Consider the following 15,526-nt stretch of genomic DNA (forward strand, 5'->3'; position numbering starts at 1 on the left):
GAATTTAAAGATCAACAACAACAACAACAAAACTGAGATTATATAAATTGGGTGTTGGAAATATTTTGAGAGAAGACCTGAGAATGATAAGAAAAGGCTTGTCTTGGCGCTAAAATTTTGTTGCATGTTTTCTGACTTATAATATGACTCTATATGTTTTGTTAATGCAGTAAAGGACTTCACTGATCCGGTCTTGAAAGAATTAGAAAAAAGTCATCCTAGACAATAACGCCACCCTGTGTTTAATATATGTGTTACATGTTTACAGTCTATCCCCATAAAAGGCACAAGGTGACGCCACTGAAATGCAACTGTATTTGACAGAGCTGTCTAGCTTTTGACAACAAGAAGTCGCCAATAATCAACTTACACATAGTAAAAAAATATATTAAAAAAACCATTTTGCACAGAATTGTAACCTTTGTACATGACATAAATATCTATATATAACACAAAGCCACAAAACCATTTGAATGAAAAAGTATGTACATTATATAGATAGAATGCATATATGTCATTCATATATATTTTATTAAAACAAGAATAAATACAACTATTACATCATTGATATATTCAGCCTTATTGCACCATTTGTATCAGTTATAAGAAAGCATTTTTCACCTTCTCCTCAAATTGTAAGGTTTCAGATTTACAGCAAGTGCATATCTATCCCTCTGCTCTCTTATAACCAGGCTTATAGATCAAGGCTGTAAGAATTTCTTTATCCTCCCAGTGATCACAGCTTCCCTTCCCATGCCGTCCACCACATCTGCCTCACGCCACATCCCTCTGGGGTGCAGGTAGAGGTAATACAGCACCAGACTCACCAGTCCCAACACTGAACCCCAAGAGATCACACCGCTTACTGTCATAAAGAAAGTGGCTTTCTGCAATCCTGGCTTTAAGAAAACCAACAGTGACAGAGCCAAAATGTTCATAAGAGTGTAAAAAAAGTAATAGACAATCATGGCCACTTTGGTGTCCTGCCCTTTGACATTGAAAAAGGTGAACATGAGTATGACCCCTACGACGCCCCGGTAGAGAAACTCAAGCTTTTTGGTTGAGCAGAAGTCGGTTTGAAGTGTGTGTGTCCAGATTGTCGCCAGTAACCAGAGGATGGTGAGAGCTATGGTGCTGTAGATGCTCAGCATGAGGAGGAGACTGTAGCTCAGGATTCGACTGGTGATGGTACATAATTTGTAGAGGAGATAGACAGCTGTGGGGAGGCCAGAGGGCATCTCCCTGAAACGAGGGATGGATCTACGCAAGCAGCGGCGGTAATCCACGAGAGCCCATGCAGCATTTAAGAAAGAGAAGGCCATACACAAATCTGAAAAATATCAGACAGGGGAAACAAACTATTTAAATTCATGAATATGCAAAACATTACCTATTTTCTTCCTCCACACACACATGCACATACTTACACTGAATGACCGAGCTCTCATTGTGGCCCAGCACTATATAAAGCTGTAGAAGGAGTTGGGGAACACTCTCCAGGAATGCCTCGAACATTTTGAGCATGCTCAGATCAGTGGCGTGGCAAAACAGCTTGTGGTGATCATCCGTCCCTGAAGTCCAAACCACCTCAAATCCCTTTTTCAGAAGGTGGTAATACCTAACACCAGGCAAAAGACAAAGAAAACAAGCTCAGACAGGTTGTTGCCACCATGCAATGTATTTGTTACTTAATTATCAGCTGTAGCTCAGACGATGATGCGATTGCAAGGCCTTTAACTGGCGTCAGAGAATTATAGCACACAAAATGCTGCTGTTTAAATGTGGTTATTCCAGTTTGCACATTCCATGACATCCTGCCTGTGCACAATTAGCATGCAGTGCATATTACTGACATTCCTTAGGCTATTTGAGTTCATGTTGATATGCACCAAACACATGTAATGCACGTACAACAGCAAGTGTCTTCTTATAATCACAACTGCAGACATCTTATCAATACCATCACCAGCGTCATCATACCTGGTAAAGATGCCCATACCAAATAGATGGAGGACAGTCAGTACACCTTTGGACATGCCTGATATTTTTGTTCTTCCTTCAGGATTTATCATGACATTATTCACGTCCTCTCTGTACCAGGCATAACTGAAGATCTGCGTCACCACCAGCCCAACCAGTATAAACACTGTAGTCAGTCCAGACCAGACATAATTTTTCTCCTGATAATATTTCAGAGCCACGGCAGCATCCATAAAAATATCCACCATGTACAACAAAACTCCAGAAATGGTTAATATCCATCGCAGTTTTGTGTATTTGTTGTCTGAATTAGACATGTTGCTGTCCATTGTAACATTCAACCAAATATTTCACTCTGTATTGCCAGTAGAAATGTGGTTGCTTTTTGTTCAGTTTTGCTTTGACTTTCCTGGATCAAAGCTGTTTTGGACTGTTTCCTTTGCGACCTCAGCAGTTCAGATGCCATTTTGGTCAATCTAAAAAAAGTAAAATAATGTGACAAAGACAAAAAAAAGTAAGTATTTTACATGCACAAGTATTTTTTTTATCAAAATGTAAAACAAATATTTGCTTCAGTCATCTGCCATTTTGAAGTACAACATGAGTACAGTCAACGGCTGTGCCATATTCTCCTGACCTTCGATCTCTGCCATAAACACCTGATTATCTGGAGTGCAATAAAACACATGAACTAGAAACAGAATGAATGACATTAACAGGAATTATAGGATGTTAAGAATCTTCTCTGCCCAGCTCTTGGAAAACTGCATTTAAAAACCTATTGACTGAATCACAGAATAGCTCCATATAATCTATAAGTATATATAAGTATATATATAATCTATAGTCTATTTACATCAAGTGGTTTCAGTATCACTTTGGTGATAATTTTTTTTAAAGTAGTATGGCTTGTTTTAGGCAAACGCAACACAGCTAACCAAAAATTACATTAATGTTGTCTTTACTACAGTAAAGCATTTGTTGTGTTCATTTATTGTATTTTTAAACAGTTTTGACAAATGATTCTTACTTAAGATATACCAATCCAAAATTGATTATCAGTCAGTCTTGGGTCATGCCATCCTACAAAAACAACAACTACACTTAAACAGCAAATAAAAACATTAAATGAACTTACTATGTTCTTCCCATGGTGGACAGGCTGTGTACAGTCACAGAAGCAAACATGCGGCAGTTCTCTCTTTCTCTTCTCATAAAACTCGTGACAAGCTCCACCTTAGTGATAATACTCTGAACTAATAGAGTCAAGACGGACAGAATGTTATTACGTAATAGGTTGTGCGACTATGTGCATGTGAGTAGGTGTGGGTGTGTGTGTGTGTGTGTGTGTGTGTGTGTGTGTGTGTGTGTGTGTGTGTGTGTGTGTGTGTGTGTGTGTGTGTGTGTGTGTGTGTGTGTGTGTGTGTGTGTGTGTGTGAGTGAGTGCCCTGGTGACAGTTCAAAACTCCCCTCTTCCTTCCTTTAGCCATTACATACTCTTTTGGATGGTTTAAACATCAGATAGTGATGAAATGTCTATTTCCAGCTACGTCATCTTACAAGTTAAAGTGTGTGCACAGAGATGTAGATTTTGATTGCTGGTGACTCGAAGGCTGGGGAGGGTGATGTCACACAGTGGTTTCCTGTAAACTAGGTACTTACAGAGAGAGTGTGAGAATATTTTATTCAGAAATCATGAGGCCTGTCATGTACTTTTTTATTTTCAAAAGAAGAATAATGTGAACTTATAGTTGAACTTATACTTATACTTGAATATTGTGAACAATACGTGAACTAAATACTTTAATAAAGAAATGGTTGTGTATAATGGCAATGGCAGTGAAATTTAAAGCAAACTTTGTGCAGTTTTATAAGAAAGAACACATTTTCCTTCTTAAAAATTGAGAGAGCTTAATTAGTAAGCAAAAAATTAAAACATATACCCTTTCTCAGTTCAATAGTATAACAGGTTTTATGGGTCTAACCTCACTTGATCTGGTATGACCAGCTTACGGTGGCTATTAATAGGAAATGGTGCCAATCCTACCATCTAATTTCTGAGTCAGGATTTGACTCTTTTCTTTGCTACTGTTATTCTATGTTTCATGCGCGCACAAGATGACTCGCATGCACAAGGGTGGCATGATACACATTCCTAACAAAGGTTTCATGCCATTCTGTTAATCTAAATGTAATGGGGATATGCCAAGAAATGCAGCAATGCGTCAGCAAAGGCTTGGAAGAGGAAGACTACAAGCAAGTGAAAGTAAACTGTGTCTGTTCTTGTTTTTGAGAAATCAGCTCTGCAGGTGTTTTACAAGGAAGTGCAGGAACAAAACTGAATGTAAACAGAAACAGAAACATCAGGGCACCTTTAAGAATGTACATCGTGTAAGGCAAAAAATGACTGTATGTGTGTGTGCGTGTGTGTGCGTGTGTGTGTGTGTGTGTGAGGGGGGGGGAGGGCCTCTGACTAGTCACTCAAAAAATGTAATTCCAATGGATCCGCTTAAGTAGGGCAAACATAATTTCAGAAATACAGGTGTTAGGCAGTGATCAATATTATTTCTACTCCAAACCTCTAGGAAGCGACAGAGAGCCCTGGCTGTTTCTCTCCTGTGAGTAAAAGAGCCTCGTTGGTCAGGCGCAGCGGCACTCTCTCCGTGGACCCTCCCACTAGCAGAAGAGTGACACGCCATTCAATTGCTGCCTGGCCCTGTGCACGTAGGAAGCAAGAGGGAGCTTTGAGTGTTCTCCTTCATAGTGTTAATACTATCCAAAAAGAAAACCGACTGCGTTCGCGCTGCGCCAAGCAAAAAGTTGGACCAAATCGTGTCGACATGGGGATCCGAAAAAAGACGAACAAGAACCCGCCGGTGATGAGCCATGAGTTTGTCATCCAGAACCATGCAGATATTGTTTCCTGTGTTGCTATGGTGTTTCTGCTCGGGCTGATGTTTGAGGTAAGTCCCGTTCACCACATGTTGAATGGGGGGTTAGATTGTGGGTCGTGCTCGGCTGCTCTGCTCGCTCGGCTGAGCAGAGGAACCAGCGGCACATCGGGATGCCGATTACTCCCCATCTGTCCCCCTGGAAACTGACATGGCTGTCTGATCTACTCTACAGATACTTCCTCCCGTGATCGAAACTTTCTCTGTGCACAATGGCCTCAACCCTTTTGTTTTATATCCACTAGATGATCAGCGTATACTGTCAGTCTGGCATGTCACTGTTCAAAGAAGCTGCAATATGTTTTACTGAATATCACGATGTGGGAACTGTAGTCTTTACTTTCCATCTGGCTGCTTCCCCACACGTTCAAATTGTTTCAAATCGTCCACAGGCCCCGCTGTTTAACCATAAAAACAAAGTTACTCATGAACAGCATTGCGTGATTCAATATTTGTTGTGGATTTGCAACAGTGTATCGCTCTCATTGGTATATTGTGCAACGCCGCCGACTTGGTTAGTTTATGCGTAGAGATGGGTTACGTGGCAATCATACAACGACTGAGAGGGCTGTCATCACTCAGATTTGCCTGCACCAAAACTGCTAGTTGTCCTCAGGAGCCACAACAGACCAGTTTTAAAAGGAAGTGGATGGTGCGGGCTAACAGCCAGCACCCTCTTATTACCGAGCTCCATGCGAGTCCACTTTCACTCCAAATTGTGTCTAATTCCAGAAAATGTTTCATCCTCACTGAGAAGCAGCGCCATTAGTGTCAGGTTGAGGAAAAAGAAAACTACTTCCTGTTTTGTTTTCCAAAGTAAAAAAAAAAAAATTGGCAACAACTGTTGCAACGTGTGTATGTAGCAACTTTTTTTTTTTTTTTTTTTTTTTTAAATGTCGCTTTAGAATTACAATTTCACTATATTGAACACTTTTTAAAAATATATTTTATCTGAATTTGTCACCCAAGTATCTGTTTTGTTGTGAAAGAGGACGATGTAACTTCCCTTTGTAACTATAATTGCAGTGGTCGGTGGACCCCCTAAAGGTCCTTGAGAGAGTCCCAGGCAAAAAGTGGAATAATAATTCATTAATTCATATCTTTACTGCTTGTCCTCTAGAGCATTGTGGGGCAGCTGGAACCAATTTCAGTTGATCTAGAGTGAAAGGTGGTGTACACCTGGACAGGTCACGAATCATAGGGCTCACATATAGACAGACAACCACTCACATTCACACCTACAGGAAATTTAGAGTCACCAATTAAACTAAGTTGCATGTTTTTGGTCTGTAGGAGTACCTGGAGAGAATCCACGCAGACACAGAGAAAACATGCATACTCTATACAAAAGGCCCCAGCCAGCCAGCCAGCCAGCCAGCTGCTGGGTTGAAACCCACTCTGCAAGAGTGAATTATTTTCACTATGATTCTGTCCATAAGTAACAGTTACAGAATATATGACTATTTTGGTCATGTGTTAAATACAGTTTCTGTAACATCTAAAAGCAAAAATCTATCAGATCGGGGACCTTGGGACAATCTTATCTAATGTGGGTCTGTGGTCAAATATGTGTCAGTTTAGTGGTTCTTCATCTGAAAAAAAGTTTAATGCAGCTCTTCTACTGCTGTTCCATTACATTCACTCTGTGGGATAATTTTTATTTCTTAATTCCTCATTAATGAATTGGTAGTGCTCAAAAAATCTTCTATTATCTTCAAATCTACATTTATACAATGTATATCTGAAATAAAACATTCACTGGCTTTAATGTGTAGTAATTCTAATATTCACAGACAAACCACATTTGCAGTCACTCTGATTAGGGTCCTGCAAACTTTCTTGATATATAAATGCAATATTTCAATTCAATTTTGCTGCACTCATAAACTTAGACCTGTTTGAAAAGAGATGTATTAAAAGACATCAGTCTTTATCCACAAAGTTATACCCAAGGTTATACCCAAATCATACAATCATACAATATACAATTTGAGTTTGGTTAGATACTTGTGTGCATGAATTTAAGGGTGGTATTTTAAAGATTGCACGTCTGTTTTCATCTTCATACGCAGGTCACCTCAAAGTTTGCAGTGTTGTTCATAACTGTCCAGTACAACGTCACCATCTCCACAAACGGTAAGTAAGGGATCACATCCAGAATAAAACACATGTGGTGAGAACAGATGTTTTCAGATAAGGTGCCAATGTGTTAAGATTAACAGCGCATGTTCTGGCTTTAACATACAATGCAGCATTTTCTTAGAGTTGTCTTGCTGGAAGCGTCTCATTTGGATTCTAGAGCGGTACTTGCGTGGCCTCACACAAACCCATTTGAGAGCTCTTTTTTTCCCCTTTGGAGCTAAATTTAGTCTGCCTGATTTATAAAGTTCTCTTGTGGCAAGGTTGTGCCGGGCGAATTTGGGCTAAGGTGTAATATAGGCCTTTCAATTCAAGTCCTGCTCATTTTCAAGGTTAACAATTTCTTCGCCAACTTCAGATACTGCTGAAGCAACGTTCGACCTCAGAGCTTATGTGTGGTGCAGGCCGTAGGTTTTCAGGCTGCCAGATTGTGATTCAATTCTTATCCGGGAGACTGTACCACGTAACCTATCTCTGTAACTTATTTACAGCTTGTACCTAATGAGACAAATAACATACAGCACGTAAATCTCTCTAAAGTGACCGTTCTGAAATAAATTCAATAATGTCATTGTGTTTTTTTCTTTGTTGCTGCTGACTCTTACGACCAATCGATCTCGTTATGAGGTTGTATAAACCGTGAGCGCTGCCGGAGTCTTGCTCAGGTTTTTTTTGCAAGCGGCTGTGTATCGTCTATCTCTCTGCTACAAATAATCCCATTACACACAGTGTGTCATAGATAGCGAGTTGGAGGCTGTGCAGATAATATGTGACTTTAGAAAAACCAGAAGAGGCTCTGTGTGTTCCAGTTACATTAGCGACACAGACAGTGAGTCTAGCATTTTTGCAGTGGTGTCATATGCAACGGTAGAGACTTCCCCAATCCAAACACTTGTTGAGTCAATTTGTTTTTGTGTAGCCCAATATTACAAATCCCAAATGTGTTTCAGGGGGCTTTCCAGTCTGTACAGCATCCCCTGTCCTTAGACCCTTCAATAATAAATAATGGAAAAACTTTTTAACTGGGTAAAAATGGAAGAATCCTCTGGATGGGCCACAGAGGAAGGATCACTCTCCCAGGATGGACAGACATGCAATTAATGTGTGTACAGAATAAAAAGTACAGAATACAGCATTGAACAATATAACAATAGCGCCAAAGAAAATCAGGAAGACACCTTGAAGGTTAATCAACTAGTGAGTCACCTCATCGAATTACAATGACAGGTCCAAGGATATAAAGCCTGAATGAATACAGTGCACATAACATTTGGATATGAATGAAACTCAATGATCTGTAAAAGGAGAATGATGTTATTTCAATTGTGGTCACTGTGATGATTCCATCTTACAGAAGGCCCAGAGGAGACAGCCGTGAACCATTTCCACCACGGTGTCAAAGACTTGGCGACTATCTTCTTCTACATGCTGGTAGCCATTATCATGCACGCCATTATCCAGGAGTATGTGCTGGATGTAAGTGTGACAAACACTCGCACACATGCACAAACACACAGGCTGGAGTCACTACAAACAGCTGTGCATTGTTTGATTGTTGTTCTTCTGTGCAGAAAATCAACAGGAAGAAGCACTTCTCCAAAACCAAGCACAGCAAGTTCAACGAGTCGGGCCAGCTCAGCGCCTTCTACCTATTCTCCTTCGGCTGGGGCACAAGCATCCTGCTCTCTGTATGTACAGTAGCTAAGCTGGAATTGCTCTTCTTTTTTTTACCTGTTTCATAACCTCAAACATTTCCATGATTATAATTGAAATGCTTAATTTTTCCTAGGAAAAATTCCTGTCCGATCCAGTCACCCTGTGGGAAGGTTATCCCCATACACTGATGCCGTAAGTACATTTTAGAGTTGTTATTTCTCTATTAATTTGTCTGTTTTTTCCCCCATGTGTGCCTTTGAACTATTAAAATCATTGTTTTCATACAGATTCCAGATGAAATTCTACTTCATTTGTCAGCTGGGCTACTGGTTACATGCTCTCCCAGAACTGTACTTCCAAAAGACAAAGAAAGTAAGTGTGTTTGCGTAGTTGTCCTATCATGCAGCACAATAACGTATTGTAGCCTCTGTTTGGACCCCGAGTTATTTCCTTTTTCACTTCCTTGGTTATGTTGCATTATTTAAAAAAAAATCATACTCTTTCTTACAGCCACGTTGTTGTAAATATTGTGACCATTTTTGGCCTCTCTTCCTCTGTGTTCACTGTTTAGGAGGATATTCCACGGCAGCTTGTGTACATCTTCCTGTACCTGGTCCACATTGCAGGTGCCTACATTCTGAAGTAAGAACTGCTCATTTAGAAAGCCTTGAATTAGATGCCTGAATGTGCGGAAGGTGTGACATTTCTGTTGAGTTTGTACACTGCCCTTTTTAAGGAACGTTGTTTGCAATATGAAAGAAACTGAAGGCTCTCCAGTGGATTCATAAAGCAGAATTTTGTCTCCGTGTGTCTTTCAGTCTGAACCGTCTGGCTCTGGTCCTGCTGGTGTTGCACTACTTTGTCGAGCTTCTCTTCCACGTTTCCCGCCTGGTCTATTTCAGCAACGAGAACAGACAACTGGGGTGAGTTCTAATTTTTTCTATTTGAAATATCACTCGGATCATACTGCGCGCCAATCATTTGTATACATGTAAAAAAAAATGACGTGAAACATTTACCTGTGACGTTTAGCAAACAGCAGACTGATGTCTTGAATGCAACGTCATACTCATCCTCTTGTCTTCTAGTTTCACCATATGGGCCATCTTGTTTGTCCTCGGACGGCTGCTCACCCTGTCCTTGTCTGTCCTCACCGTGGGCTTTGGCCTCGCCACAGCTGTGAATCAAGGCTTTGATTTGGCTGCAGGAAACTTTAATGTTCTTTTTGTTAGGTAAGTGTGTTTAGAACAGAGAAATGGGAGCCACTTGATCCTAAAATAATCATGTCATAAAATTCCACTCTAAATAATGTTAGAAATATGTTTTAAAGTAGCTAATTACAATGCACAATTCAGTCAATTTTGTCTTTTTTTTTAATGTGTTTAACTCGAGTGGTACTTCAAGATATGCAGTGGAAGTTAAATAAAAGTCATCATAAAAATATACGATGATATATAAAAGGGCAGACTTTGCATGCTCACCATGCAGCACTCAGGTTCAACAGTCATACAGGAAGAAGTCTATTGTAAAAGAGGAAGAGAGCAGCTTTAATAAATTAGAATGCAGCCACAATATATCTTGTGCCAAGTAAATGCAAAGTCAAGTGAGTCAATTCTCCCTCTGCTGTTCAGACTAAGCTATCAATCACTGTCTTTCTCTACCCTACAACTTCATTATAGAATAGACTGTTAGAATATTACTGGGTTAGACCTACAAGGGCTCAAAAATAACATCCAGTTTTAGCATTTACTTTTTGGAGATTTACTGACTGTTTCTTCTTTCTTCTAGGATAACTGTCCTGGCCGCTATCTGCCTCACTCAGGCCTTCATGATGTGGAAATTTATCAACTTTCAGCTGCGTCGGTGGAGAGAGCATGCCCATGCTCAGACCTTGAAAAAGAAACAAGTTCCCACCAAGAGCAAATCAAAGAAAGATAAAGGTGAGGGCACAAGCACTACGGATGGAGTGCATTTTAAGTAATATGAATCATCTTTTTTTTTGCTTAGCATTTTCGCACGCAGTGAATAAGCTGAAATAAAAAAGACAAAATAGGAAGTAAAAAGGAGGAAACCAACAAGTCTTTAAGTAGTTGATAATAAAATTAAGGAAACATTTTTATGACAATGCTTGATTTGTTAGTTCTACTTTTCAGCACTACATTTTCAATTGTAGTTCATTTGGATGTGTCCTTTTGTTTTTTTAGCCAATGGAGTAAATGGAGTGAACTCCCACGGAGCTGATTCACCAAGAGCAAGAAAAGAGAAGTCCTCATAAATACATTCCCCTCAGCCCCTACCTATCAGCCCCCTACTCTAAAGAACCATCTTTCCCTGTGCCTCTGTGGCTGTATCCGACCAACAGACCCTCCGGCTCCACGACCACAATATGCATTTCCAGCTCCCACAGGACTGACCTCCCAGCTGGACTTCCAGGGCCAGAATGCATTTAAGCTTTCCTTGTCGCCAGTCGTCCAGCATGCCTTGATTTACGAATCATTGCTCTGCTGTGCCATTTTGAATGAAAAAGAAAACAAATTCTGAAATAAACTATATAAAAAAAGACCTTATTTAAAAAGTGCCTATTAATAATGGATTGTTTTGTACAGGGTGTGTAATTTTAAAATTTCAGGAATGATGACGTCATTGTTTAATGTTCTTCCCAAGTCAGGTCATGTCATGCTTTTTCCTAAACACTGTATCTTGTATTTTATTTCCCTTTGGGTCCCCCCCCCCCCCCCCCCCCTCATGTATTTATAACTGCCAGTTCAGCTCCTCTTGCTATTAGCTCCTGTCCCTCTCCTGATGGATTTTCCTAAATGTATGAAGTTTATGAATATCTTCTCATTTTTTACATGAATGACGGTTGCATAGTCTTGTTATAATCTCCATCTTTAGGATATGACGGGGTGCACAACACAGACTGTTTAAAGCCACATAGCAAAAAAAAGAGAAAAAAAACACGTCACTGGCCAACAGACAACAGATAAGAAGTATTTTTTTAATCTCCAGTCACAGACAAAACAGAAGTAGCGGCTCCATGTAATACTGTAATTACACTCACAGTTAAGTATTGTGCAAAACCAACACTGTAAAATGCCAGCAAAGACTTATATAATGACATCTAGATTAATTACTGGTGTTCTTGCCATGCGATTATGCTGAATTTATTGCAGTTCTGTTTGAAATGCTCTTAATAAATGAACATCCCTCATTTTTTAGTTTTGAGTAACTTGTGTAAAGGATGAAATCGGGCAAAACATCCCTTCTGTGAGTTTAACTGAATCACTGTTGTCCTTTGCTGGTTAAGGGGAATGGCGTGTGCCGAAATTGTTTACTGTTGCTTACCTTAAAAACACAAATTATTTGTTGTAAAAGCATGGACTGGGAATGAGAAAAGCATATTTTGTTTGGCATTTTTTATTTTTTACCCCTAACCCCACCACTGACTGTGCCAAATGAACCTGATTGACTGTTATATATGCCTTTTACTTACATGCCATAAAATGAATTTACAGAGCTATGGAGTACAGTTAACTCTATTGTAAGAATCAATCACCATGGTAACACTGGCTTATTTTAAAGAGTAAATCCATTAACTAATTTTAGATACACAGTAGTGAATCATGGTTGCCTCCAGCTGTGCTGTAGATCAGTGGTATGTGTGGTTTTCCCAACTTGTCCTGACGCAAAGGAATAAAATGTTTTATTGAAAAAAAAAGAACTGTCAGAATTATTATTCAGCTGTAATAGTAGATGTTTGTGCTTTGCACACTTATTATTTTTCTTGGAGAAACAGACTGCAAGTAAAGGACTATAAACATGTTAATGTTGTGGCAGTCGTGAAAGAGGAAGTCTGGTAATTACTTGGCATGTCAGTGCAGTTGCTCCCAAACTAGACTGCACTAGACTAGATTGTTAGAAACCACCAAAATGGAGAACAGTTCAAGTTCACTATAGCCTAATGCACAAAAAGCAGAGCCAATGCCAGGATTTTGTCACACTCCTGACCACTCAGAAATGTTTGATCAAATGCCAAAAAAAATGTTTGTAATATGTTTTAAATTACGTTTATTTGTCATATTTCATTTATTCCGCTAACTGTAATTTTATATCCCTTCATGATGGATTACGTGTTGAAATCTTGTAGTAACTTTTTTTGTGTGGGCCCAAAATAGTAACATTTCAACACATTGAGTCATAAAAGCTGAAATCAGTCCCTGCCAAATGTTAGAAAAGGCGAGGAAAAACCTTAACAAACGGGCGTGTGGGTGGTTGAATGTCCACACGAAAATTCCTTTCTCTCTCGTCCTCACTTTACTGTGGTTTATGACAGTGTGTGGAAACCACGCAGTTGATGTTTCAGCTTTTCGCCACTTGGTGGCGGTGTCGCACAAGTTTTAATGGAAAGAAAACGCCTGCTTGGCCTGTTTGATCCATGATAGTTGACTAAGCAGTAAAAAAAATCAAGGTTGCTGAATAAGTAGGACACTCCTATGTATTGGTTTTATGAAGCTTGTAATGATTTTTTTGGTATTAGTGTTTTAATAATGACTTAAAAACAACAACCAGAATGACATGGTTCTTGTGAAAATCCTGCTTGCTGTTGCACATTTTTCTTATTCACAGGACCAGCTGATATTAATGCTGATTAAATGTTATAGCAATTTCATAGTATCTTAAAAATTAAATAGGCTCAACTGAGATTGAACTTTTAGTGATGTGATTAAGGGAAACCCCAACTCCCTTTCTTTTACCAGCCTTTTTATGTGCGGCAAAGCTTACACCATCATTTTATAGGCTGACATAAATCTTTATGACCACATATATCTGCAAGTATCTCAACTAGTGTAGATAGAGGCTATTCTAATTGTCTTGCTAAATTGAAAACCCTGTGTTGGGGATGGAGGGGTCATGGTCGCCCATCTTTAAAACACAACACACATTTAAAGACACTAACATAATGGTGTGTTTTTTTGTATTATTGTTTTTTTAAGTAGCCTCACCATTATTGGTTGTCATACTAAATGTCAAGAAATAAAAATATAAAGACTGCTGTTCAAATCAAATGTCAAGCACCGTGTCATTCTGACAGGTACGGAGCCCGGCGGTAATACTGCTGGAGCCCCGTGATGTGGTCTGGTGTGGGGGAGGATAGCAGCTACCAGCCAGATAAACACTCAGCATTGGTTTTGCAGAGCAGGAGTAACATGGCGGCACAGTTAGCCAGCAGAAATGTTGTTCCACTACCGCGAAGGTCAGAGCTGCTTCTCCTAAACGGAATTTAACAGCGAGGACACAGCCCAAAGTAATACATCGTAAGTAGCCACGCGTGTCGGTGCCTCTTGTTGAGACGGGACGAGGTGTTTTTCGTTGTGAAATCCGCCATCCAGTGCGAGGTCCTCAATCTCGGCTGTGTGTCTGTCTGGCACAGGCTGTCGCTTCGGCGTTAGCTTGTTAGCGAGCGTTAGCTTCTTGGCTAAAGCTCGCCGCCTGTGTCAGTAGTGTTTTTCTGCAGCAAACTCAATTAGACGGGCTCAGACAGCGAGCTTGCAAGTGAGTTATTGCAACGTTTGTCAGTTGTCTTCACGTGGTGGTGTTCACGATTGTGTATTCATTTGATGTGAAGTGAACTACATGCGTGCACAATACTTTCATATGTCATTTTTTTTGGTGCGAGTGACCGTGCACACACACACAACACAACACCGGACGAAGTTCGCCAGTGTAGCAGGAGCGTAGTTAGCATGCTAGCTGTTTAGCTAGTCTGGCTGGTTTGAACGTCGTTGTCAGAATATATGAGTGAGTCAGGACACTTCTCACCACCATGTGTTTGAGCGGACTGTTGACCTAGTTTGTTGTGTTAAAAACCATGCCTCTGTGCTACTCGCGTCGTTAGGTAAGTTGACACATTTACTGCATTTGTTCAGGATGCAGGGTCCATTCTCTCTCTCTTTCTCTCTCGCTTTTTTTTGCTGAACTAATGTTTCTCTTGGCGTTATTATGCTTTGACAAGAGGCTCTACTAATAAGCTAGTTAGCAGCCAAGCCAAAAACCATTGTCAGTACTCCATCACTTAACATCAACAGCTTCAGGCGTTTGGAGAAGTATTCAGAAAGTTGCTAACTACACACTAGGAAACCCAAATTGTGGCTCTGTAGTCCAGAGGTCTGCAGATGCTTACAGCTTGTTATGTTGTCTTCCTAAAGAGTAAGAAATCGTAGAGGTATATTTAAAACAATCAGGTAGCAGCTCGATTAGTAATAACTCACATAGGCTTTAATGTAGAGATGTAATAGATGGAATTGACTTTGAATTGAATGTTGAAGACGCTCTCTGAAAATGCGAACCACTAAATGCAGTGGGGGGGGGGGGGATTGTTGCTCAGAGGTTTGACTTGTGTGTCTTCATTGTTGTGCCTTGTGTGGTGAGTGTGGCGCACTCTTTCTAAGGGCTCTCCTGCTTGACTGATTCAGCACTATACAGGCAGACAGCTTCTGCCATTTCAATGCTTGTCAACGCTCCTCTCAGTAATGCTGGGGGAACGCATCCTGCGGAACCAGTTGAGCAGTTTCTGTTGTATCACTCTGCCCACCTGATGGTGCACAGTACTCGTGTCACATCACTGATAGGAGATTTAACATGACATGTTGTCCAGCTGCCTTTGCTGCGATCCGTGAGGATGAGATGTGATGGATTTCAGTTGGATCCACCATTAAAATAAACCCTCTAGAAATGTAAAAAGGAGCTATGGTGGCATGTGGTTTATTTCCTTCATTAATACACAATGAAAAAAGGCCAGA

At 40.2% G+C, this 15,526-nt stretch overlaps 3 protein-coding genes across 5 annotated transcripts in view; 2 read left to right on the forward strand and 1 right to left on the reverse strand.

Annotated features, from left to right (window-relative positions):
* Positions 1–411: 411 nt before the first annotated feature.
* On the reverse strand, positions 412–4,499 carry xkr9 (XK, Kell blood group complex subunit-related family, member 9). 3 transcript variants are annotated; one of them, XM_062441237.1, is made up of 5 exons: positions 3,119–4,499; positions 2,618–2,671; positions 1,981–2,456; positions 1,428–1,618; positions 412–1,330 (listed from the first exon to the last, which is right to left on the reverse strand). In XM_062441237.1, the coding sequence occupies exons 3-5, from the start codon at positions 2,307–2,309 to the stop codon at positions 702–704; spliced, it is 1,149 nt and encodes a 382-aa protein (XP_062297221.1). In that variant the 5' UTR covers positions 2,310–2,456; positions 2,618–2,671; positions 3,119–4,499; the 3' UTR covers positions 412–701. The 3 variants fall into 3 exon arrangements, with proteins under 3 accessions (XP_062297221.1, XP_062297220.1, XP_062297219.1); XM_062441236.1 differs by lacking the exon at positions 2,618–2,671; XM_062441235.1 differs by having other exon boundaries at positions 1,981–4,499.
* Positions 4,500–4,679: 180 nt separating this feature from the next.
* Positions 4,680–11,288, forward strand: tram1 (translocation associated membrane protein 1). The gene is made up of 11 exons (XM_062441238.1): positions 4,680–4,943; positions 7,004–7,067; positions 8,425–8,546; positions 8,642–8,758; positions 8,860–8,918; positions 9,014–9,098; positions 9,298–9,368; positions 9,545–9,649; positions 9,815–9,958; positions 10,515–10,666; positions 10,931–11,288. Exons 1-11 carry the CDS (start codon positions 4,821–4,823, stop codon positions 10,999–11,001), a joined length of 1,113 nt encoding a protein of 370 aa, XP_062297222.1. The 5' UTR covers positions 4,680–4,820; the 3' UTR covers positions 11,002–11,288.
* A 2,619-nt stretch (positions 11,289–13,907) lies between these two features.
* Positions 13,908–15,526, forward strand: part of ncoa2 (nuclear receptor coactivator 2) — a 61,552-nt gene continuing 59,933 nt past the window's right edge. The window contains exon 1 of the mRNA XM_062441205.1: positions 13,908–14,041. The gene's annotated coding sequence lies outside the window, so the exon portion shown is untranslated. The remainder of the gene's footprint in view (positions 14,042–15,526) is intronic.

Source organism: Scomber scombrus, chromosome 20, assembly GCF_963691925.1.
Source record: "Scomber scombrus chromosome 20, fScoSco1.1, whole genome shotgun sequence".
Lineage (NCBI taxonomy): Eukaryota > Metazoa > Chordata > Actinopteri > Scombriformes > Scombridae > Scomber > Scomber scombrus.